This window comes from Lonchura striata, chromosome 25 (assembly GCF_046129695.1).
Source record: "Lonchura striata isolate bLonStr1 chromosome 25, bLonStr1.mat, whole genome shotgun sequence".
NCBI classification, from domain to species: domain Eukaryota; kingdom Metazoa; phylum Chordata; class Aves; order Passeriformes; family Estrildidae; genus Lonchura; species Lonchura striata.
The window spans coordinates 7,757,625-7,781,046 of record NC_134627.1 but is presented as its reverse complement, the minus strand read 5'-3'; the positions used below and the strand labels follow the sequence as shown (position 1 = coordinate 7,781,046).

The following is a 23,422-nucleotide window of genomic DNA, read 5'->3' as shown; positions in this document are numbered from 1 at the left end:
ATCAGTTTTAGAAGTGAAAAAGTGAGGAAAAATCAGTTTTAGAAGTGAAAATATGAGGGAAAATCAGTTTTAGTGGTGAAAATGTGAAGGATTTTCTTTCTCTCCTCTCCCACTGCTGCATTGTCTGAGAGTAATCTCTGTCCCCACACAACAGAAATTCCCCAGATATGGTTGGGCCAGGGCTGCTTTGGGAGTTAAACACGGTTTAAGTTCTGTTTTGGTGCTGGAAAAGATAAATTTGGGGATCTTCCTTCAATCTTTGGCTTCCCAAAAGCAGCAAAACTGTTGTTAAATTCAGATTGTTAAAATTGTTAAATCCAGGGATAGTGAGGTAGGCACGCTCAGGGAGTGAATCGCTCTGAAGTGCCCTGCTGGACAAGGTCATTTCCCAAAATCTATTTCATCCAAGATTTCATAAAACATTAGAATCCCCAGAAATTTGAATCCTGAGGAATTAGATCTCTAGGAATTAGATCTCTGGGAATTAGATCTCTGGGAATTAGATCCATAGGAATTCCAGAGTTGTTTTGGGGGTCACAGCCCCACTGGGAGAGCAGCCCCAACTCCGGATTTCGCTTCTCCCAGCGACCACCACAAAATTCCCTTTTTAATTACAGGGAAAAAGGGGAAAAAAAACAATCTGGAAAATGAGGATTCACCTCGATGGGGTGGCTGTTGTCTAAGGCATCGAGCTCCTGGGCTCGGGTGTAGTCTGCAGACACGAACTGGGTCCAGATGTCGTACTCGGGGAAGCAGTGATCCACGCACAGGTACTCGATCCACGAGGCAAAGCCCTCGTTCAGCCACAGGTGAGTCCACCATTCCTGCAAGACACACAAAAAAACAGGGATAAAGGACAAAATCCCCTGGGAATATTCAATTAATTATTTTAACACAGCGCGCTGCTGTTTAAGGGCATCCAAACAACAGGTTTTGGGCAGGATGTAAAGAAAATTTGAATTTTCAAAAGGGATTTTGGAGGGTCTAGGTACCATAAACCACCATTTAAATAGTAAATTAATTATTTTATCACAGTGTGCTGCTGTACAGGGGCATGCAAACCCAGATTTTGGGCAGGATAGGAGGCAGATTGAAATAAAAAATGAGATTTTGGATGGTTTAGGTACCATAGCCCACCAATTAAATATTAAATTCATTATTTTATCACAGTGAGCTGCTGTTTAGGGGCATGCAAACCCAGATTTTGGGCAGGATAGGAGGCAAATTGAAAGAAAAAATGGGATTTTGAAGGGTCAGCTACCATAATCCACCAATTAAATATTAAATTAATTATTTTATCACTATGTGCTGCTGTTTAGGGGCATACAAACCCAGATTTTGGGCAGGATAGGAGGCAGATTGAAAGAAAAAATGGGATTTTGAAGGGTCAGCTACCATAATCCACCAATTAAATATTAAATTAATTATTTTATCACTATGTGCTGCTGCTTAGGGGCATGCAAACCCAGATTTTGGGCAGGATAGGAGGCAGATTGAAATAAAATTGGGATTTTGAGGTACCATGGTGACGAGGTTTCCGAACCACTGGTGAGCCAGTTCGTGTCCCACCACCAGAGCCACCCACTGGCGGGACGAGGAGCAGGAATTTTTGGGGTCAATCAGCAAAGCAGTCTCCCTGTGGTGGAGAGAAAACCAAAATTCAGCAAGGATGGGGACAACCCCAGGGGGATTAAAAAAAAAAACACAACCCAAAGGAGGTGAAATTACCTACGAGAGGAAAAAAAAAACAACAAAAAACCCAAAAAAACAACCCAAAATCTATTTCAGAGTAGCCTTGAAATTCTCAGGGTGAGTTCCGCAGCTGCTGGAATGCTTTGGAGCAGGAATTATTTTATGGTATGCAAGAAGTGGAAGAAAAAGAACCCAGGCAGAAGAAGGAAAAATTTGGTTTTTTTATTTATCAAAATGCTCCCCTTGGTCATTTTTTTGGAAGCTCAGCTTCCAAATCCTGCCCACCTCAGTGTTCCCAAAGGAATTCTGGCTTTTCCAAAAAGTGCCAGCAGCAATTTTTCCTCTGTGGCACCTCCCAGCCCTCTGGAATTCTGAAATTCCATGGAAAAACCTCCCCAAGGATGGTGCCTGCAGGTCCCCAAACGGGGCAGAGCAAACTCAGCACAAAAGAGCAAAAATTCACAGCTCCATCCCAAAAATTCTCCTCATCCAGGAGAAATATATTTCTATTTTTTTTTTTCCCACAAGGAATAAAATATCAAATTTCAACAGAATTGCAATGAGCAGGGAAACATTTAAAACCTAGACTCAAATTTGTTTTTGTTTTTTTTTTTTTTTTAAGGCTAAATTCAAAGCTGAGCAGAAGAAATCCCAAAAAATCAAACTGTAAAGGAAGGTGAGTTAATATTTTTGATTTTCCCATCTCCACACCTTTACTCTGTGGCTGCCAAATATACCTACGAGGTAAAAGAAACTCTCCCAGCTGTGTCGGGAGATTTTTTGGGGGAAAAAAGGGGCCAAGAAGGTTTTTTCAATTTAAAACCCTCATCCAGTGACTGATTTTTGCCTTCCTGAGCTGCAACACCACCACCAAAATCATCCAAAACCAAAGTAAAAATTGCAAAGATTGGCTCTGTCAGATTTGGGATGACACCCAGCAATTAGAGCTGCCTCGAATGAATCCAATTAACTCCAAGAATTAATGAACAAAGAGGGGGGAAAAGACAGTATTTTAACATCATACCTATAAGTAACAAGGCCCCAGTTCTCCATGGCACCTTTATAAAATAAATACAAAGGTTTATTGATATTGATCCACGCCTCTTCCTAAAGGTTTTTTTAAATAAAAAAATTCAAATAAAATACAATTTCAGCAATAAAGCGAGTTACTTTACCAGCAGCAAAGTCTGCAATAGCTATGAGATCAATTTTAGGAAGAGGGTAAGGAACATTGAAGTAGTCCTTATAAAAAGGCAGAGTTTTAGCAGCAACCTGTAAAAAACGAGAGGAGAAATATTCTGTTAACCTGGCACTGGGAAACACTTGGGAAATAGTCACTGAAATGAAGAAATTATGACTGGAACTAGAAAATTACGAGTGAAACTAAGAAATTGTGACTGCAATTAAGAAATTAGGATTGAAACTAAGGAATTATGACTGAAACTAAGAAATCGTGGCTGAAGTTAGGGAATTTATGACTGAAAATAGGAAATTACAATTGAAATAATAAATTTATGACTGAAACGAAGGAATTATGACTGGAACTAGAAAATTATGAGTGAAACTAAGAAATTGTTACTACAATTAAGAAACTAGGATTGAAACTAAGGAATTATGACTGAAATAAAGAAATCGTGGCTGAAATTAATGAATTTATGACTGAAAATAGGAAACTATAAATTTATAACTATAAATTTATGACTGAAACGAAGAAATTATGACTGGAATTAGAAAATTATGAGTGAAACTAAGAAATTGTGACTGCAATTAAGAAATTAGGATTGAAACTAAGGAATTATGACTGAAATGAAGAAATCGTGGCTGAAGTTAGGGAATTTATGATTGAAACTAAGAATTTTTGACTGAAACTAGGAAAAAAAAAACAAAACTCCCAGATTTCTGTGGCTGACCAGACCCCAAACCCTCAAACCTGTCTCAGATTTACCTCCAGGGCGAACTTGCCCTGCTCGGCCTTGCCCACGGGCGTGTAGACGCGCACCAGGACCAAGAGCGCGTCTACAACCCAACAAAAACCCAAAAAAACCCCAAGAAAAATGTCAAAAAACCCAAAATTCCCAGATTTCTGTGGCTTTCCAGACCCCAAACCCTCAAACCTGGCTCAGATTTACCTCCAGGGCGAACTTGCCCTGCTCGGCCTTGCCCACGGGCGTGTAGACGCGCACCAGGACCAAGAGCGTGTCTACAACCCAACAAAAACCAAGAAAAAACCCAAAAAACCCCCAAAAAACCCAAATCTCAGAGATTTCTGTGGCTGACCAGACCCCAAACCCTCAAACCTGGCTCAGATTTACCTCCAGGGCGAACTTGCCCTGCTCGGCCTTGCCCACGGGCGTGTAGACGCGCACCAGGACCAAGAGCGCGTCTACAACCCAACAAACACCAAGAAAAAACCCAACAAAAACCCAAAAAAACCAAGAAAAATGTCAAAAAACCCAAAACTCCCAGATTTCTGTGGCTGACCAGACCCCAAACCCCTCAAACCTGGCTCAGATTTACCTCCAGGGCGAACTTGCCCTGCTCGGCCTTGCCCACGGGCGTGTAGACGCGCACCAGGACGCCGTCCTGCGACCGCGCCTCCACGAAGTCGTACTCGCCCACCACGAAGGCCACCAGGTACGTGGACATCACCGGCGACCGCGCGAACTTCACCTCCACCAGGCTCTCGTCGTCGGGGTACGGCCGCCGCTCCACCACGTTCTGGCCAAAGAGGGTTTGGGGAGGGAAATTTGGGGGTTGACACGTAGAGCATTGAGGGTTTGGAGGCTCCAAAAATGGAATTTTTTTATCTAAATGTTGGGGTTTTTATGGCACAAAGAGTTTCAGAAAGAGAGTCTTGGAAATAAGAGGAAAAAAATGCCAAAAATGGAATTTCTGAATGGAATTTCTAAATGGATTTCATTCCTGCTGCCTCACACGTGTGAGCTTCAATTCCAAACCAAAATTCTTCTTCAACTTCCAATCAGAACTCCAGAGGAACTTCAAATCTCAATTTCAAATCAAAACTTTCGATCAGAACTCCAGAGGAACTTCAAAACTCAATTTTTAATCAAAACTTTCAATCAGAACTCCAGAGGAACTTCAAATCTAAATTTTTAATCAAAACTTCCAATCAAAATTCCAGAGGAACTTCAGAACTCATTTTTTAATCAAAATTTCCATTCAGAATTCCAGAGGAACTTCAAAACTCAATTTTTAATCACAACTTACAATCAGAATTCCAGAGGAACTTCAAATCTCAATTTTAAATCAAAATTTGCAATCAGAATTCCAGAAGAACTTCAAATCTCAATTTCAAATCCCAATGTTGTGGGATGTTTGGATTTGAGCAGTTCTTTCATTCAGGAGAAGAAAGGCCAGGTATAATTCACAGAGAAAGAAGAAATAATTTGGTACCAGAAGCTCTGAAAATCCAGGTTTTTAGCACTAAAATCCCAAAAGGGAAACCCACAAAATCCACGGAAAATTTAAAAAAAAAAAAGAAAAGCCAAAAAAAAAAAAAAATCAAGGAAAAACCCCCCAAGCAACAAGGGAAAAAAACCCCAAAAACAATGAGGAAAACCCTCAAAAAATTGAATTTCTTTATGACACAAAAACCTCAGGTCAGGGCCAGGCCAGGCTTTATTTATTTATAATATATTTATTTATAATTTATTTATTTATAGTTTATTTATAAGCACATGAAATCAATTTTAATTTTTTTAAAACGACCACGTTTGTCCTGACATCAAATTTTGTGTTTTCTCTCCTCATTTATCACAGATTTTATTCTCAGCTGTTGCAAAATTTTAATTATCAAGGGTATATTTAATGAAAATATTTCCAAACTTACCATATTTGACAAAGCTACTCTGTCTTTGGGAACCACCAAAGAAATATCAAATGTTGCTTTAATTGCAGGCTCATCCCAGCAAGGGAAAGCTCTGCGAGCATCAGTGGCCTGGAATAAAGAGAATTAAGCAAATAAATCACAGCAGATTGTGGTAAAAAAACCAACAGAAATTCAATTTATTTCCAGCAAAAAAAAAAAAAGGGAGAATTGTGGTTTGGTCTCCTCACTGCACTCCTGACCTCTGAATTAGCTTTTTATTCTTCTTTCCCTCCTGATTTTCAATCAGATTTTGTTCAAATTTAGCAGAATCTGAATTAGCTTTTTCTTCTTTCACTCCTGATTTTCAATCAAAATTTGTCCAAATTTAGCAGAATCTGAATTCGCTTTTTTTTCTTCTTTCACTCCTGATTTTCAATCAAAATTTCTCCAAATTTAGCAGAATCTGAATTCGCTTTTTCTTCTTTCACTCCTGATTTTCAATAAAAATTTCTCCAAATTTAGCAGAATCTGAATTAGTTTTTTCTTCTTCTTTCACTCCTAAATTTGTCCAAATTTAGCAGAATCTGAATTCACTTTTTCTTCTTCTTTTTGTTATTGGCTGGAGAACATCTCCCCTGTGGCCGGTCTAAGGGAGTGACCTGGCTGAGGAACATCTCCCCTGTGACCAGTCATGGGGACTGAGCTGGGTGAGGAACATCTCCCCTGTGACCAGTCATGGGGACTGAGGTGGCTGGAGAACATCTCCCCAGTGACCGATCTTGGGGACTGAGCTGGGTAAGGAACATCTCCCCAGTGACCAATCTTGGGGACTGAGCTGGCTGAGGAACATCTCCCCTGTGACCAGTCATGGGGACTGAGCTGGGTGGGCAACATCTCCCCAGTGACCGATCCTGGGGACTGAGGTGGCTGGAGAACATCTCCCCAGTGACTGGTTTAAGGGAGTGATCTGGCTGGAGAACATCTTCTCCTGTGGCCAGTTCCAATCCCTTTCCATTCCTTTGCCTTGGTTCTTGGTATTGACATTGGCTGGAGATCATCTTCCCTGTGACCGGTCTAAGTAAGTAAGGAAGTCATCTCGCTGAGGAACATCTCCCCTGTGACCGGTCTAGGGACTGAGCTGGGTGGGCAACATCTCCCCAGTGGCCGATCTTGGGGACTGAGCTGGGTAAGGAACATCTCCCCAGTGGCCAATCTTGGGGACTGAGGTGGCTGGAGAACATCTCCCCAGTGACCGGTTTAAGGGAGTGATCTGGCTGGAGAACATCTCCCCAGTGACTGGTTTAAGGGAGTGATCTGGCTGGAGAACATCTCCCCAGTGACCGGTTTAAGGGAGTGATCTGGCTGGAGAACATCTCCCCAGTGACTGGTTTAAGGGAGTGATCTGGCTGGAGAACATCTCCCCAGTGACCGGTTTAAGGGAGTGATCTGGCTGGAGAACATCTCCCCAGTGACTGGTTTAAGGGAGTGATCTGGCTGGAGAACATCTCCCCAGTGACCGGTTTAAGGGAGTGATCTGGCTGGAGAACATCTCCCCAGTGACTGGTTTAAGGGAGTGATCTGGCTGGAGAACATCTCCCCAGTGACCGGTTTAAGGGAGTGATCTGGCTGGAGAACATCTCCCCAGTGACTGGTTTAAGGGAGTGATCTGGCTGGAGAACATCGCCCTTGTGACTGGTTTAAGGGAGTGATCTGGCTGGAGAACATCTCCCCAGTGACTGGTTTAAGGGAGTGATCTGGCTGGAGAACATCGCCCTTGTGACTGGTTTAAGGGAGTGATCTGGCTGGAGAACATCGCCCTTGTGACTGGTTTAAGGGAGTGATCTGGCTGGAGAACATCTCCCCTGTGACTGGTTTAAGGGAGTGATCTGGCTGGAGAACATCGCCCTTGTGACCAGTCTAAGGGAATGACCTGGCTGGAGAACATCTTCTCCTGTGGCCAGTTCCAATCCCTTTCCATTCCTTTGCCTTGGTTCGTGGTATTGGCTGGAGAACATCTCCCCTGTGACCAGTCATGGGGAGTGAGCTGGGTGAGGAACATCTCCCCTGTGACTGGTCATGGGGAGTGACCTGGCTGAGGAACATCTTCCCTGTGTCTGATCTTGGGGACTGAGCTGGCTGGAGAACATCTTCCTAGTGGCCAGTCTAAGGGAATGATCTGACTGAGGAACATCTCCCCAGTGTCTGGTCTCAGGGACTGAACTGGCTGGAGAACATCTCCCCTGTGACTCATCTCAGGGACCGAGCTGGCTGAGGAACATCTCCCCTGTGGCCGGTTCCAACCCCTCTCCATTCCTTTGCCTTGGTCCTTGGTGTTGGTATTGGCTGGAGAACATCTCCCCAGTGACCGATCTTGGGGACTGAGGTGGCTGGAGAACATCTCCCCAGTGACCGATCTTAATAAAAAATTCAAAAGAAAATTTAAAAAACGAAGCAGAAGAAACTAAACTAAGATCAGCTTACCTCGAACTGGGTGACGGCGGCGTAGCGCGTGTCCCCGCTGGCCGTGCTGTACTTGCTGCGGTAAAACCCTTTCATTTTGTCGTTCAGCTCCCCCACAAAGTCGATCTTCAGCGTCCCCGTCCCTGCAGGAAACACCGACCGGGCTGCAGCCACCAACCTGCTGGCCTTCATCACACCAAAAACCAACAGTTCTGGCACCTTCCCATTTCATCAAACCAAAAACCAACAGTTCTGACAGCTTCCTGCTGCATCCCAAACCAAAAACCAACAGTTCTGACAGCTTCCCATTTCATCACACCAAAAACCAACAGTCCTGGCACCTTCCCATTTCATCAAACCAAAAACCAACAGTTCTGGCACCTTCCCATTTCATCAAACCAAAAACCAACAGTTCTGGCACCTTCCCATTTCATCCCAAACCAAAAACCAACAGTTCTGACAGCTTCCCATTTCATCAAACCAAAAACCAACAGTTCTGGCACCTTCCCATTTCATCAAACCAAAAACCAACAGTTCTGACAGCTTCCTGCTTCATCCCAAACCAAAAACCAACAGTTCTGGCACCTTCCCATTTCATCAAACCAAAAACCAACAGTTCTGACAGCTTCCCATTTCATCCCAAACCAAAAACCAACAGTTCTGACAGCTTCCCATTTCATCCCAAACCAAAAACCAACAGTTCTGGCACCTTCCCATTTCATCAAACCAAAAACCAACAGTTCTGGCACCTTCCCATTTCATCAAACCAAAAACCAACAGTTCTGACAGCTTCCCATTTCATCCCAAACCAAAAACCAACAGTTCTGACAGCTTCCCATTTCATCCCAAACCAAAAACCAACAGTTCTGGCACCTTCCCATTTCATCAAACCAAAAACCAACAGTTCTGACAGCTTCCCATTTCATCAAACCAAAAACCAACAGTTCTGGCACCTTCCCATTTCATCCCAAACCAAAAACCAACAGTTCTGACAGCTTCCCATTTCATCAAACCAAAAACCAACAGCTCCAGCACCTTCCCGCTGCATCCCAAACCAAACAAACTGTGGAGTTCCAGAACCATTTTCCAGAGCCAAAATCTGCAATTCCAGAGGCTCTAGAGCAGAGGGGACCCACTGCCAGAGCCAAAACCTGCAGTTCCAGAGCCAAAACCTGCCATTCCAGAGCCAAAATCTGCCATTCCAGAGGCTCCAATAGGAAGGACCCACTGCCAGAGCCAAAATCTGCAATTCCAGAGCCAAAATCTGCAATTCCAGAGCCAAAATCTGCCATTCCAGAGGCTCCAGAGCAGAGGGGGCACACTGCCAGAGCCAAAATCTGCAATTCCAGAGGTTCCAAAAGGAAGGACCCACTGCCAGAGCCAAAATCTGAATTCCAGAGCCAAAATCTGCCATTCCAGAGCCAAAATCTGCCATTCCAGACGCTCCAGAGCAGAGAGGACACACTGCCAGAGCCAAAATCTGCCATTCCAGAGCCAAAATCTGCAATTCCAGAGGCTCCAAAAGGAAGGCCACACTGCCAGAGCCAAAATCTGATTTCCAGAGCCAAAATCTGAATTCCAGAGCCAAAATCTGGCATTCCAGAGCCAAAATCTGCAATTCCAGACGCTCCAGAGCAGAGAGGACACACTGCCAGAGCCAAAATCTGCCATTCCAGAGCCAAAATCTGCCATTCCAGAGCCAAAATCTGCAATTCCAGAGGCTCCAAAAGGAAGGCCACACTGCCAGAGCCAAAATCTGCAATTCCAGAGCCAAAACCTGCAGTTCCAGAGCCAAAACCTGCAGTTCCAGAGCCAAAACCTGCAGTTCCAGAGCCAAAACCTGCAGTTCCAGAGGCTCCAAAAGGAAGGACCCACTGCCAGAGTCAAAATCTGCAATTCCAGAGCCAAAATCTGCAATTCCAGAGCCAAAATCTTCCATTCCAGAGCCAAAATCTGCCATTCCAGAGGCTCCAAAAGGAAGGCCACACTGCCAGGGGCACACTGGGGAATTCCAGGGCAGGAATTCCTGGCCAAGGGCACAGCCAGCGGGGAGGGGTGGCTCTTACCTTTCTGCAGGGTGCTGGGGAAGGACAAAGTGACTTTTTCATCTTCATTTTGATAGTTGAACCCTGTGGCGTGAACTTCTGCAATGGGAAAAGCAGAACTGGGATCAGAACTGGGATCATGGAAAAGGGTTTGGGCTCAAAACTCTGCAAATTCACCCAAAGCCGCTGAGCTGGAGAAATTGGAATTAATTCCGAGTGATTCTGTGTGAGGAAGTACAGGAGCAGGAATTGGTCCTCATGGTGGGAATTCCAGGAGTGAAAATTGGGCTGAAAAACCCCAAATCTGCAGGAAAAATGGGATTTGTGTGTCCTGGGAATGTCGTAGTGGGAATTCCACAGCAGGGAAAGCTTCCAGGAGTGAAAGTTGAGATGAAAAACCCCAAATCTGCAGGAAAAATGGGATTTGTGTGTCCTGGGAATGTTGTGGTGGGAATTCCAGGAGTGAAAGTTGGGCTGAAAAACCCCAAAGCTGCAGGAAAAATGGGATTTGTGAGTCCTGGGAATGTTGTGGTGGGAATTCCAGGAGTGAAAATTGGGCTGAAAAACCCTAAATCTCCAAGAAAAATGGTATTTGTGTGTCCTGGGGATATCATGGTGGGAATTCCAGGAGTGAAACTGTGCTGAAAAACCCCGAATCTCCAGGAAAAATGTTATTTGTGTGTCCTGGGAATGTTGTGGTGGGAATTCCAGGAGTGAAAATTGGGCTGAAAAACCCCAAACCTGCAGGAAAAATGGGATTTGTGAGCCCCAGGAATGGTGAAATACAGCCCCAAACTTCCCCCCTTGCTGCTTAAACATCCCCATCAGTGCAGCAGGATTCATATTAATTATCCCAAACAAGATGCTTAGGATTTATTTACCTAATTTATGGCTTTCTTTGAAAATCCCATTAATCTCCAGGGCAATGGGGGGCTGTGCTTGGATTGAACCACACAATAAATGTTGATTTTATTTCAGAAATGCCTTCAGAAGCGGGGCCCTGCTTTGGGGTTCCCGCCCTGCTCAGGGAGAAGATGCCAAAGGCACCCCAAAAATGAGGCAGTTGGGGATTAAATAGCACAGGAACTGTTTGTGGATGGAAAAATCCAAATTGTGAGGCCAGGCTGGGGATCTGAAACTGTCCTGGAGCTTTGATACAGCCAGGAGGGAGCACCTGGTGCTGCTTCTCCCTTCCTAATTTATCAAATCCTCCAAGGGGATGTGGATCTGTTCTCCTAAAAAAAGAAAAAAAATCTGGAATAACCCCACAGAACCTCACTCTGCATGTTCTGCTCCCTCCAAGCTCAACCACTGCTGCAACCTGTAAGAAATTAGCATTTAAGACCTTGAAATTAGCATTTAAGAACTTGAAATTAGCATTTAAGACCTTGAAATTACCATTTAAGAACTTGAAATTACCATTTAAGAACTTGAAATTTAAGAACTTGAAATCTTAGCAATTAAGAACTTGAAACATTGAAGAATTTTAAACTTTTAAGGATAAAGTTCTTAAATTAGCATTTAAGAACTTGAAATTTGGCATCTTCAGCTGCCAAAATCGGCAAGCCCGGACACAGCCAGGCAGGGAACAAAAAGCTGCCACTCAAGCACAGCCTCGAATGACAAAAGCTGGGCTGAAATGACAATTTTAGTCACAAAAGGACTCGTTTTCCCTGCTCAGGTATCACTGGGAGTGTTTGGTTTCAGCCCCAGGATGCTCCACCCGGGACTAAGGTGTGAAAAAACCAGGAAATTTCACCTTCTGCCCTTTATTTCCATTTTCTCCAGGACAAATTCTGGAATTCCTGGGTGCTTTTCCATTTATTTCCATTTTCTCAGTCACCAACTCTGGAGTTCCTGGGTGCTTTTCCCCTTTATTTCCATTTTCTCAGTCACAAATTCTGGATTTCTTGGGTGCTTCTCCATTTATTTCCATTTTCTCCAGGACAAATTCTGGAATTCCTGGGTGCTTTTTCCCATTATTTCCACTTTCTCCAGGGCAAATTCTGGAATTCCTGGGTGCTTTTCCCCATTATTTTCTCAGTCATAAACTCTGGAGTTCCTGGGTGCTTTTCCCCTTTATTTCCATTTTCTCAGTCATAAATTCTGGAATTCCTGGGTGCTTTATCCCTTTATTTCCATTTTCTCCAGACCAAAGTCTGGAATTCCTGGGTGTTTTTTCCCTTTATTTCCATTTTCTCAGTCACAAATTCTGGAATTCCTGGGTGTTTTTTCCCCTTTATTTTCTCCAGGACAAATTCTGGAATTCCTGGGTGCTTTTTCCCTTTTGCTCCACCTTTATCCATCCTTTTCCTCCACATTTATCCAGCTGCTGCCCAAATAACAAAGTTTAAATCTACCCAAGGAACCCCTTCCTCCCATCCATCACCAAGATCATCCCAATTTCCCAAAATACAGATTTACCAAAGTGTTTTGTGTTATTTTCCTTATGGAAAGGGGCATTTCCCTCGGGGAAAGGGGAGCCCTGCATGGTTTTTTGTTCTCTGCAGGGCTCCAGGAGCAGCTGGACGGAGCCCCAGGAAGGCTGTGCCCTCTGTGAGACCCTGGAGTTTGTTTTCCACACCTCCTCCTTTCACACTTCAGCTGCTAAAGCCCTTTTGGCGTTTGCTAATCCCCTCCAAATAGAATGGAGGAAGTCAACAACTGCAGCTGAGTGTTACAAATATCTCCAGAACTTCCATTCCTGCAGCAGCTTCCAGAGTTCCCCGAGCTGGATCCCAGGCTGGTCTCCCCTTTTTCCACGTTGTCCAACAGTCAGAAAATCCTGCTGAATGCCAATTAAGTGTTTTTTGTGCTCTCCAAACCCTTTCCTGGCACTATTTCCTGCTGCAGGACGTTGTTGATGCATTCCCTGACAGGGATTTTGTCAATATTCCCAAATCCATAGGTACAGGTGATGTTCTTAGAAGTTTCCACAATATCCAGATATGAAGGAATTTTTTACCAGAACACAAATGAAGGAATTTTTTACCAGAACACAACTGAAGGAATTCTTTACCAGAATACAAATAAAAGAATTCTTTACCATAACACAAATGAAGTAATTCTTTACCATAACACAAAGGAAAGAATTTTTTCCCAGAACACAAATGAAGGAATTTCTTTCCCAGAACACAAATTAATTCTTTCCCATAACACAAATGAAGGAATTCCTTTACTATAACGCAAATGAAGGAATTCTTTCCCATAACACAAATTAAGGAATTTTTTACCAGAACACAACTGAAGGAATTCCTTCACCAGAACACAAATGAGGGAATTTTTTTATCATAACAAAACAAGGAATTTTTTACCAGAACACAACTGAAGGAATTCCTTCACCAGAACACAAATGAGGGAATTTTTTTATCATAACAAAACAAGGAATTTTTTACCAGAACACAACTGAAGGAATTCTTCACCATAACACAACTGAGGGAATTTTTTTACCATAACACAAATTAAGGAATTCTTTACCATAACACAAATGAAGGAGTTCCCTCACCATAACAAAACCGAAAGAATTCCTTTCCCAGAACACAACTGAGGGAATCCTTCACCATAACACAAATTAAGGAATTCTTCACCATAACACAACTGAGGAAATTCTTTCCCATAACACAAATTAAGGAATTCTTCACCAAAACACAACTGAGGAAATTTTTTACCATAACACAAATTAAGGAATTCTTCACCATAACACAACTGAGGAAATTCTTTCCCATAATACAAATTAAGGAATTCTTCACCATAACACAACTGAGGAAATTCTTTCCCATAACACACCTGAGGGAATTCCTTCCCCATAACACAACTGGATCCAGATAAGGAATTCTGTGCTTCCAGGGGCGGGGCTGAGCTTATCAAACCATGACATCACTTTGTTATCAGAGCTGCTGGCAGCAGCTCCAGAGGCAGAAATGAAACCCAGCAGGGCTCCTACCTTCGTCTCCTTCCGGGGCGTAGGACGCGGTGATGATGTCGATGTCGGCGCAGTTCATCACGATTTGGTTGGTTGCATTTTTCACCTGGAAGAGAAACTCCATCAGCATCAGGAAGAAATGGGAATTCTCACCTCTCAACCATCTCCAAAGCAGCTCCAGGAGGAGAGTTGGGTGTTTGGGTGGTGAAGGAGAAGGAGGCATTGCAGAGCGCTCAGCCGCTCGTCCCCATTGGGAATGATTTCATGCTGGGTAAAAAACAAGGCTGAAAACTTCATCCAAACCCAACCAAAACAGATCCTGAGCCCATCAGCCTCTTTTGGGGAGAGCAGAGCAAAATTCTCCTTTGGAGATATCACCAACACAACCTCTGTGCGTGCTCCAGGCTGTCAGAACTCCTCAGCCTAAAAACATCTGCCGGGAGATTCTCCTTCTCCTCAGTTTCAAAACATCCACCAGGAGATTCTCCTTCTCCTCGGCTTCCAAACATCTGCCAGGAGATTCTCCTTCACCTCAGCTTCAAAACATCTGCCAGGAGATTCTCCTTCTCCTCAGCTTCCAAACATCTGCCAGGAGATTTTCCTTCTCCTCGGCTTCCAAACATCTGCCAGGAGATTCTCCTTCTCCTCGGCTTCCAAACATCTGCCAGGAGATTCTCCTTCTCCTCGGCTTCCAAACATCTGCCAGGAGATTCTCCTTCACCTCAGCTTCAAAACATCTGCCAGGAGATTCTCCTTCTCCTCAGCTTCCAAACATCTGCCAGGAGATTTTCCTTCTCCTCGGCTTCCAAACATCTGCCAGGAGATTCTCCTTCTCCTCGGCTTCCAAACACCTGCCAGGAGATTCTCCTTCTCCTCAGCTTCAAAACATCTGCCAGGAGATTCTCCTTCTCCTCAGCTTCAAAACATCCGCCAGGAGATTCTCCTTCTCCTCAGCCTAAAAACATCCACCAGGAGATTCTCCTTCTCCTCAGCTTCAAAACATCTGCCAGGAGATTCTCCTTCTCAGCTTCAAAACATCTGCCAGGAGATTCTCCTTCTCCTCAGTTTCCAAACATCTGCCAGGAGATTCTCCTTCTCCTCAGCTTCAAAACATCTGCCAGGAGATTCTCCTTCTCCTCAGCTTCAAAACATCTGCCAGGAGATTCTCCTTCTCCTCGGCTTCCAAACATCTGCCAGGAGATTCTCCTTCTCCTCGGCTTCAAAACATCTGCCAGGAGATTCTCCTTCTCCTCAGCTTCAAAACATCTGCCAGGAGATTCTCCTTCTCCTCAGCTTCAAAACATCTGCCAGGAGATTCTCCTTCTCCTCAGCTTCCAAACATCTGCCAGGAGATTCTCCTTCTCCTCAGCCTAAAAACATCTGCCAGGAGATTCTCCTTCTCAGCTTCAAAACATCCACCAGGAGATTCTCCTTCTCCTCAGTTTCAAAACATCCACCAGGAGATTCTCCTTCTCCTCAGCTTCAAAACATCTGCCAGGAGATTCTCCTTGCCCTTTTCCTGGGAGCTTCCCTTCTGCCAGCTCTTGGCTCCACACATTTTGCTTTATTTACCAAGTGCCAGCTCCCAGCGTAGGAATAAACCGTGGGGCTGTGCCAGTTCTCTGTTTGAATGCGAGAGCCTGAATAACAGACAGAGGAATTCAAATTAAATAAAAATTAATTACAAAGGGGTAAAATATTTGGGAGTTAAACCAGAGAGTTATTCAGAAATTTATGGCTGGAACCACCAGAATGATCAGGCTGGAACAAGCTGGGAATCCTGCTTGTCCAGGATAGGATTTCTAGCAGGAAGCAGCAGCAATTTCTTAAAGAAAGGAATAAAAATTTCTGGAACAACCAACCAGATTTAACACAGGCATGAAGAAACTGCTTCCTACCCCAAAATCAGCTCATTAAAGCCTAAGAAACTCCATCCTTTTTTTTTGTTTTCCCTCATGATTATAACCACAAAATGCCCTGTGAACACCTGGACCAGGTCTGAGGTGGGAACCAGGAACCCACTGGAGCTGCCTCCAGCTCTGGGATCTGGAAAAGGAGAGTCCAGGGATGGAGCAGCTCTGCTGGGGGGAAAAACTGGGAAAAGTTGGGAAAAGTGGGATTGCTCAGCCTGCAGAAGAGCAGGCTGAGGGATGAGCTGGGTTTAGGCTCCCTGAAAGGAGCCAGGAAGGAAAATGGAATGAATTTCCAAGGGTCTGGAGTGCCAGGAAGGAAAAAGGAATAAATTTCCAAGGGTATGGAATGCCAGGAAAAGGAGGAATGGGTTTAAACTGCCAGAGGAAGGAACTGGATGGGATATTGAGAAGGAATCCTGCCCTGGGATATTCAGAAGGAATCTTTCCCTGGGATATTGAGAAGGAATCTTTCCCTGGAATATTAAGGAGGAATCTTTCCCTGGGATATTCAGAACGAATCCTTCCCTGGGATATTCAGAAGGAATCCTTCCCTGGGATATTGAGAAGGAATCCTTCCCTGGGATATTCAGAAGGAATCCTTCCCTGGGATATTAAAAAGGAATCTTTCCCTGGGATATTCACAAGGAATCCTTCCCTAGGATATTCAGAAGGAATCTTTCCCTGGGATATTCAGAAGGAATCTTTCCCTGGGATATTGAGAAGGAATCCTGCCCTGGGATATTAAGAAGGAATCCTTCCCTGGGATATTCAGAAGGAATTCTTCCCTGGGATATTCAGAAGGAATCCTTCCCTGGGAGGTGGCACTTAATGGGATTTAAGGTCCTTTCCCACCCCAATTCCACAATTCCAAGCCCCTGTTCGTGCTCCCCTCGGAGGCAGCACAGAAATTCTTGTTTTATTTTGTTTGTAAAGCCACAAGAAAAGGCTCAGGTGTTTTCCCTGTGCCACCAGGACGTGGGAGCTGAGTAGAAACCAGGAATGTTCCTCAATCATCCTGGACAGGAAACCCAAATTTGAGTAATTTCATGGAGAAGGGAGGGTTAAGAATTGAAATTTGTGATTTAACAGGTGTAGGATGATCCATCCACGAGCCACCACACAGCCCAACCCAGTTTCTCCTGGACCTCTCCGACCTAGCAAATATCCCTGGCTTATCCCCAATTAGGGAATTGTTTAATTAATAAATATTACCTAAAGAAATATATGATGTATTTACACTTTTTGAGCAGTGAATGTTGGTGCCTCCTCCCAGCTCCTGCTCCCCTGCAGCGCTGTCACACCGAGAGGTTCAGCACGGTTGTTTTCATCTCTTGGTGGAATTAAAATCAAATTAATTTTAATTAATAAACCCAACCTGACTGTGAAAACAACGTTTTGGCAAAGCACCGAGAGCGAGTCTAACGGCTGAGGTAAATTTGATTTTTCCAGGATAGACTTACAACCTGAAATCCACTTTTTTTTTGTTGTTTTTTTTTGGTTAAATTCTGAGTGCACAAAACTGAAAAATTCTCCCCACACCCAAAAAAACTCAACAGATTTTACCACAATACTGGAGCTTGGGTTTTTTTTCCAAGGTTTTTCTAAAACACAAAAAAATCAGGATGAGAAAAGCTTTTTATAAGGGTCTGGAGACATTTATTCAATCTAGAAATCCAAATCTCTCTGGATTTGGAGCTGTCCAAATTGCAGACAATGTGAATTTAACAATGGGCTTGATCTTTAAAAAATAACTTTTTTTCCAGGACAAAACTTTCAGTGGAGCACTGAGCCTGCAAAATAAAAAGTTTAGGTTGAAGTAGAGAAAATCCAGAGGCTCCTTAAACAAGAAATTATCTATTTTTAGATATTTTTTTCCTCGCTTCCTACCAATATCAACCAGTTTTATGAGAGGGCAGCATAGGAGAAAATATCTAAAATTGGGACAGGACGGTAAAAAGTTTATTTTTCTAACTATCCCAAAAAAAGGGTGAAATTCATTGTAAAGGCAGGAATTCTGGCTGGAAATTTCTCCCCCAAAAAAGGGTGAAATTCACTGTACAGGCAGGAATTCTGGCTGGAAATTTCTCCCCCAAAAAAGGGTGAAATTCACTGTACAGGCAGGAATTCTGGCTGGAAATTTCTCCCCCAAAATAAGGGTGAAATTCACTGTACAGGCAGGAATTCTGGCTGGAAATTTCTCCCAAAATAAGGGTGAAATTCACTGTACAGGCAGGAATTCTGCCTGTAGAGCTCAGCACCTTCTGGGACTCTGAGAATTGAATTCCGAGGGGAAAATGAATTTTTCCTGTTGCCAGTGGAGCCTCCTCCCTGCCCCACTGAGGTGCAGCCACACCTGTGAGAACAAAAACAAACCAGGAGCAGGTCAAAAATGAATTTATGGCTTTTATCCCTCCAAAATGCCACGTTCTGGGAGGAAAATATTCTGTCAATGCAGTGGTTTTTGTGTATTAAAGGGCAAAAAGTGGAAATTTCTGTGTAAGGTATAAGGAGTCAGCAAGGGGGTGTGTGGGGTTGTCACCCTGCTTTACCTTGCTCTGGGTTATAAGAAATAAATAAGAAATATAGAAGAAATAATATATGATAAATATGTAAGAGATAATGTATAAGAAATATAATAAATATATAAGATATAATATGTAAGAAATATATGAGATACTGTATAAGAAATATATAAGAAATACATAAGAAATAATATATAAGAAAGAATCTATAAGAAAGAATATATGATATGAGTTAATACATAAGAAATAATATATAAGAAATATATGGGATAATGTATAAGAAATATATAAGAAATACATAAGAAATAATATATAAGAAAGAATCTATAAAAATCTATAAGAGGAAATCTATAAGAAAGAAATCTGTAAGAAAGAAATCTATAAGAAATAGATGATAAATACATAAGAAATAAATAAGAAATCTACTTTTCAGCAACGAAAATGAATTAATTTAATTAATTCAATTAATTGAGAGAAGAGCAGTTCTGCACAGCTCAGAAATCAGGGGAGCAAAGAGAAATTTCTGGAGGGAAGGAACGGCTCAGGACTGGAAACTCCTGGTTTTTGATGAATTCAATTAAATTCTGAATTAATCAGAATTCAAACACTTATTTTGAGGCACCACAAGCAGGGAAAACTCATCCAGCAGGAGAAAACAGCTGAAATGCCCCTCAAAAATTCAATGTTTGGTGGAAGAAGAGTTAAAAATGTCAATTATTTAGCTCTGCCAAAAAAGACCTAAAAGTGCTTTTTTTTTTTTTTTTTGGTGGTCAAAGCAGGAAAGGATTTGATGTGAAATATTTTTGGAATTTTGAATTTTTTAGGATATTTGAACTCCAGCCTACCTGAAATACAGGATGAGGAGCATCCAAAGGGATCTCCTGGAGCCAAAATTAATTCCAGATAATTCCAATCTTGGCACGTGGTTCCAGAGCCCTTTTCTAAAAGCAGCACTACCAACAACTGCATGTGTTTTTAGCAATTTTCTCTCTAAAAATAGACACCTAAATTTACTCTGGATTTGTATTCCAGGGCGTGTCTTTTGTAAGAATTCAAACCTTCAATGAGGAGAGCAATAAAGAGATTTATTAACCTGTATCCCCAGCAAATTCCAGTGGCCAAGGAGTAAAATTAACAAGTCCAGGATTAATTGACCCACTGGAAAAATTCCCTTTGTTCCAAAGCACATCCAGCTCCGGAGGTGTGGGATTCTCAGGGATGAGTAAATCCCTTTTGTGAATTTTTAAATTTTGCTGCAAATCCATAATCTTAGGAATTATTGGGCTCAAGGAGTATTTTTGTGGGGAGGAAAGGTAAAAAAAAAAGAATTTTTGAGCTGATGACAGCAGGAGAGCCCTGAGGTGCTGCCAGGCCCTTGAACCCTCCACTCCAGGTTTAATTTCATGTGCTGGAAATGCAAATTCCAAGGTTGGACAGCAGAGGATTTATCCTGGATGAGTTCCCCTCGCTCCCCAGGAGCACAAATACTACACCCAGCGAGCTCCATTTGCCCAGGATTCCACAGCAGAGTGTCACAATTAATCTTTAACCAGCTCTATACATTCCTTAGGCCAGCAGATATTGCATAATTAACCTGGAAAAAGCAGCAGACAAGCAGTTAAACATTGCTAAATCTGCCAGAGATGCATTAAACCAGCTGCAGAAGGGATTTGAAAGAGCCCAGGTTGTAAATTTTTTTTCCCAAGATAAGTCGTTCTACAATCAAGGAACGCCTCGGTGGAGTTTCCAGGCAGGGGAGTGAATCAACTCCAAGGAAGGGAATTTATGGGCAGGGAAACACCAGGAAGTTGGGAGGCAGCCCTGCCCCTCACAGGTGATCAAAAAAATAAATTTCAATTAAAGAAATAATTCAATTTAAAAAAAAAATTCAATTTAAAAGCCTAAAAGCTGGAGGCAGCTTTGTTTCTGCTGCTGGACAACACCAGAGCCACACATCCCTTCTTTGTTCCAACCCTCCCAAGAGCCAAAAAAGTGAGGAAAAATAAAAAAAAAGAAAAGTTTGACCCAGCCACTGAGTAATGCGAGTGCCCTGTGCTGATAACCAAACCCTGAGAGCCAGGGCTGGCGTAATTAAAGCCCCAACTAACAGAGGAATAATAAAAATGAACCATTTCCACCCCACAATCTTAATTGTGCTGGTGGAGAGGCATCCCCACGCCCTCAACAAATCAAGTTTCAATGCTGGGAGATGACATAAGTGGCAGAACAATCACAGGAGTGTGAGCAGGAGACTCTGTTCCAGCTCTGCCTCTCCCACGGCCACACTTTGTCCCAGCTGGGACCAGGCTTCCTTGTGAAACAGTTCATTTAAGGATTTTTTTTTTTAATGTTTTGTTTTGTTTTTTTGGGGGGGGGTGGTTTGCAGCTGTGATAAATGAGAATTATGTACTGTCGGTTTATGTAATTGTTACACAACTGCACAGACTTCAAAAGTATTCATGTGGCCGCAAATTATATTCTTTAAAACAAAATCTGGAATAACCGGTCAAAATTTTAATAGTTGGGTTACCGGAGGCTTCAGAAGCACAGCTCCAAAAAGGAGCTGTGAAATTCAACTTGTCAAGATTTCAGGATCATTCCTTTATCCAAGGGGGAACAAACCACAAACAGGTCCCACTCCTTTTTCCAGGCTTTGAAATCTGCTGCCACCTCTTATCTTTTGCATCACCAGAGGTTTTATCCTCCGAAGATTATCTGGAGGTGCCATGCAAGTGGCAACATTTATTATTGTGGCACAAAGAGTTTCAAACTGGTTATTTATAGGTTCTAAAGCAAATACAAGTGTCCTGCCCCAAAGCTAAGGCTGGGGTAGTTTTTTGATTTTTTTTTTTAGGGTTTGAAAGCCCCAAATTGTCCACAGAGACAAATCCTATTACTGGAGTGAGTAAGAATAATCAAGTGTTTACTTGTAATACCTTGACTAAACACCACAGCCTGCACTAATTCCACTCTGCTCTTAAAGATGCCAAAAAAACAAAGCAAAGAAAGCACTTTGGAGGCCCTGGAAACTTTTTTTCTTGGTTTTTGGGGGGTTTTTATTTGTGATGTCGAAGCCTCAGGACTCACCCCGTGGGTCAGAAAGCATCACTGGTGTGGATTATTGTCATTATCCAGCTGGGATGCAGCAGAGGAGCTGGTAATTATTGTTGATTGGTATTAAAGAAACAACTGGATCTTCAAGAGGGTATTTTCCCCACCCAAAAATCAAAAATTCTGTGCTTTAACATAAACCCACTTTTGCCTCGATGAGTTTACAGAGATTCCAAAGCTCTCAGGTGGTGCTGGAAACAGAACATCTCTGCTGAGCTCAGATAGAAAAGGTCCTTAATTGAAGTAATTTGACCCCAAAAGCACCCAAATGTCTTTTTTTCTAGACCAGCTCAATAAAAATATACTGATAATTATTAATTTTTGTTCATCAAGCCTTGTACAGAAAGCATCCTGTGGGTGAGCTGGTTGGTCCTCTCCCCATCAAGGTGCAGAGCAGTTCCCTTGTAATTTTTTTTTTTGGCATTTCCCTGTGCTTTGGGCACTTGGCAGCCCCAGGAAACTTCTCCAGACTCCCAGCCCGGCTCAGGCAGGTGAACTCACCCCTGATCCACTTCCAGCAGCTGGGAGGGAGGTGGCTCCTGCTGGGTTCACGGTGTTAAAAGTTATCCAAAATAAAGATACATTCTTTAGATCTGTTTCAAAAACCTCGCCCTCTGGGGTTTGTTGGGTTGTTGTTTTTTTTTTTCCCCTCCTCTCCTGTGGGAACAGCAGAGCGGCTCTCCAGGATGTGAAAAGGGATTTTTTCACAACCTGGAATTTTCACCAGTGGGAATACCAGCAGCTCTCCAGGATGTGAAAAGGGATTTTTTCACAACCTGGAATTTTCACCTGTGGGAATAGCAGAGCAGCTCTCCAGGATGTGAAAAGGGATTTTTTCACAACCTGGAATATTCACCTGTGGGAATACCAGCAGCTCTCCAGGATGTGAAAAGGGATTTTTTCACAACCTGGAATTTTCACCTGTGGGAACAGCAGAGCAGCTCTCCAAGATGTGAAAATGGATTTTTTTACAGCCTGGAACCTGTGGAGTCACTCCTTTTCCCTCAGCACACACCCTCGGTGCTGGTGGGGAAGTGCAGGATTCCACATCTCCAGGTGGAATCCACCTATGGACACACAGCAGAATATTCCAAACAACCTCTCCAGAAATAAAAGCTGCAAACCAACCAGGAGGAACCTCCAGGCAATTCCTTCATCCCAGTGAAGTTCCCGAGGCTGCTGCTCATTGCTCTTCTCCTCAGCAGTGGCTTAAAAAGCCACTGCTCCCCTCCCCCCGAGTGTTATTTTTAACCTGGATGATTTCAGTGATCCCATTTACAGCCCCACAGCTGTAACAGGGCCGGGGTGTGAGGACAGGAATAGGTGGCTGGGATTAAAGAGGAAGAAAATGGGAATTTCTCAAAATACCCCAAAAGGCAGCAGCGGTCCCCGAGGTTTGAAACAAACCCCTGAGCCAGGATCAAATCCGCGAGGAGATTTAGGTTTTCAATATTTCTGTCACATGACACGAAGTTACTCATGTCTGGTTGGGCTCCTGCAGGTCCCCAAAGTCACAAGATTCCCCATCATCCCCAGCCCTGGGCTTTCCCCAGGGAAGAATTTGCCTTCTTCTCTACCTGTGCTTCACATCCTGCAGGTTTTATTGCCTCCTTGCATTTATTACCTATTCAAAACCAGGTTTAACCACCCCTTCAGCAAAGCAAGGCTTAGATCCGCTCACATCTTAAGACTTAAAACCTCCCTCAAATATTTTTTCTAAAGCTCTCTGTGCGACCATCTAATTTTCAGGGGAAAAAAAAAAGAAAAAAAAAATACAGTTATGCCATTTTAATTCTGTACCTCTGTTAAATTGCAATGGGAGAGAGAGAGAGAGAGAAAAAAAAAAAAAAAAAAAAAAAAGACGTGAAAGCAAATTCGGGAAATCTTGGCAGAGCAGCCAATGAGAATGACTGGGAGAGACTTGAAGG

The 23,422-nt window shown here is 43.1% G+C and overlaps 1 protein-coding gene across 1 annotated transcript in view; it reads right to left on the bottom strand.

The window, feature by feature from the left end:
* The window catches only part of LOC110478680 (puromycin-sensitive aminopeptidase), a 32,483-nt gene that overhangs the window by 7,122 nt on the left and 1,939 nt on the right, over window positions 1–23,422 (bottom strand). The window contains exons 2-10 of the mRNA XM_077788389.1: window positions 13,970–14,054; window positions 10,048–10,125; window positions 8,003–8,124; window positions 5,543–5,650; window positions 4,210–4,410; window positions 2,868–2,964; window positions 2,717–2,750; window positions 1,522–1,636; window positions 660–824 (exon numbers count right to left, since the gene is read on the bottom strand). Coding sequence (XP_077644515.1) covers window positions 660–824; window positions 1,522–1,636; window positions 2,717–2,750; window positions 2,868–2,964; window positions 4,210–4,410; window positions 5,543–5,650; window positions 8,003–8,124; window positions 10,048–10,125; window positions 13,970–14,054 — 1,005 coding nt within the window. The remainder of the gene's footprint in view (window positions 1–659; window positions 825–1,521; window positions 1,637–2,716; window positions 2,751–2,867; window positions 2,965–4,209; window positions 4,411–5,542; window positions 5,651–8,002; window positions 8,125–10,047; window positions 10,126–13,969; window positions 14,055–23,422) is intronic.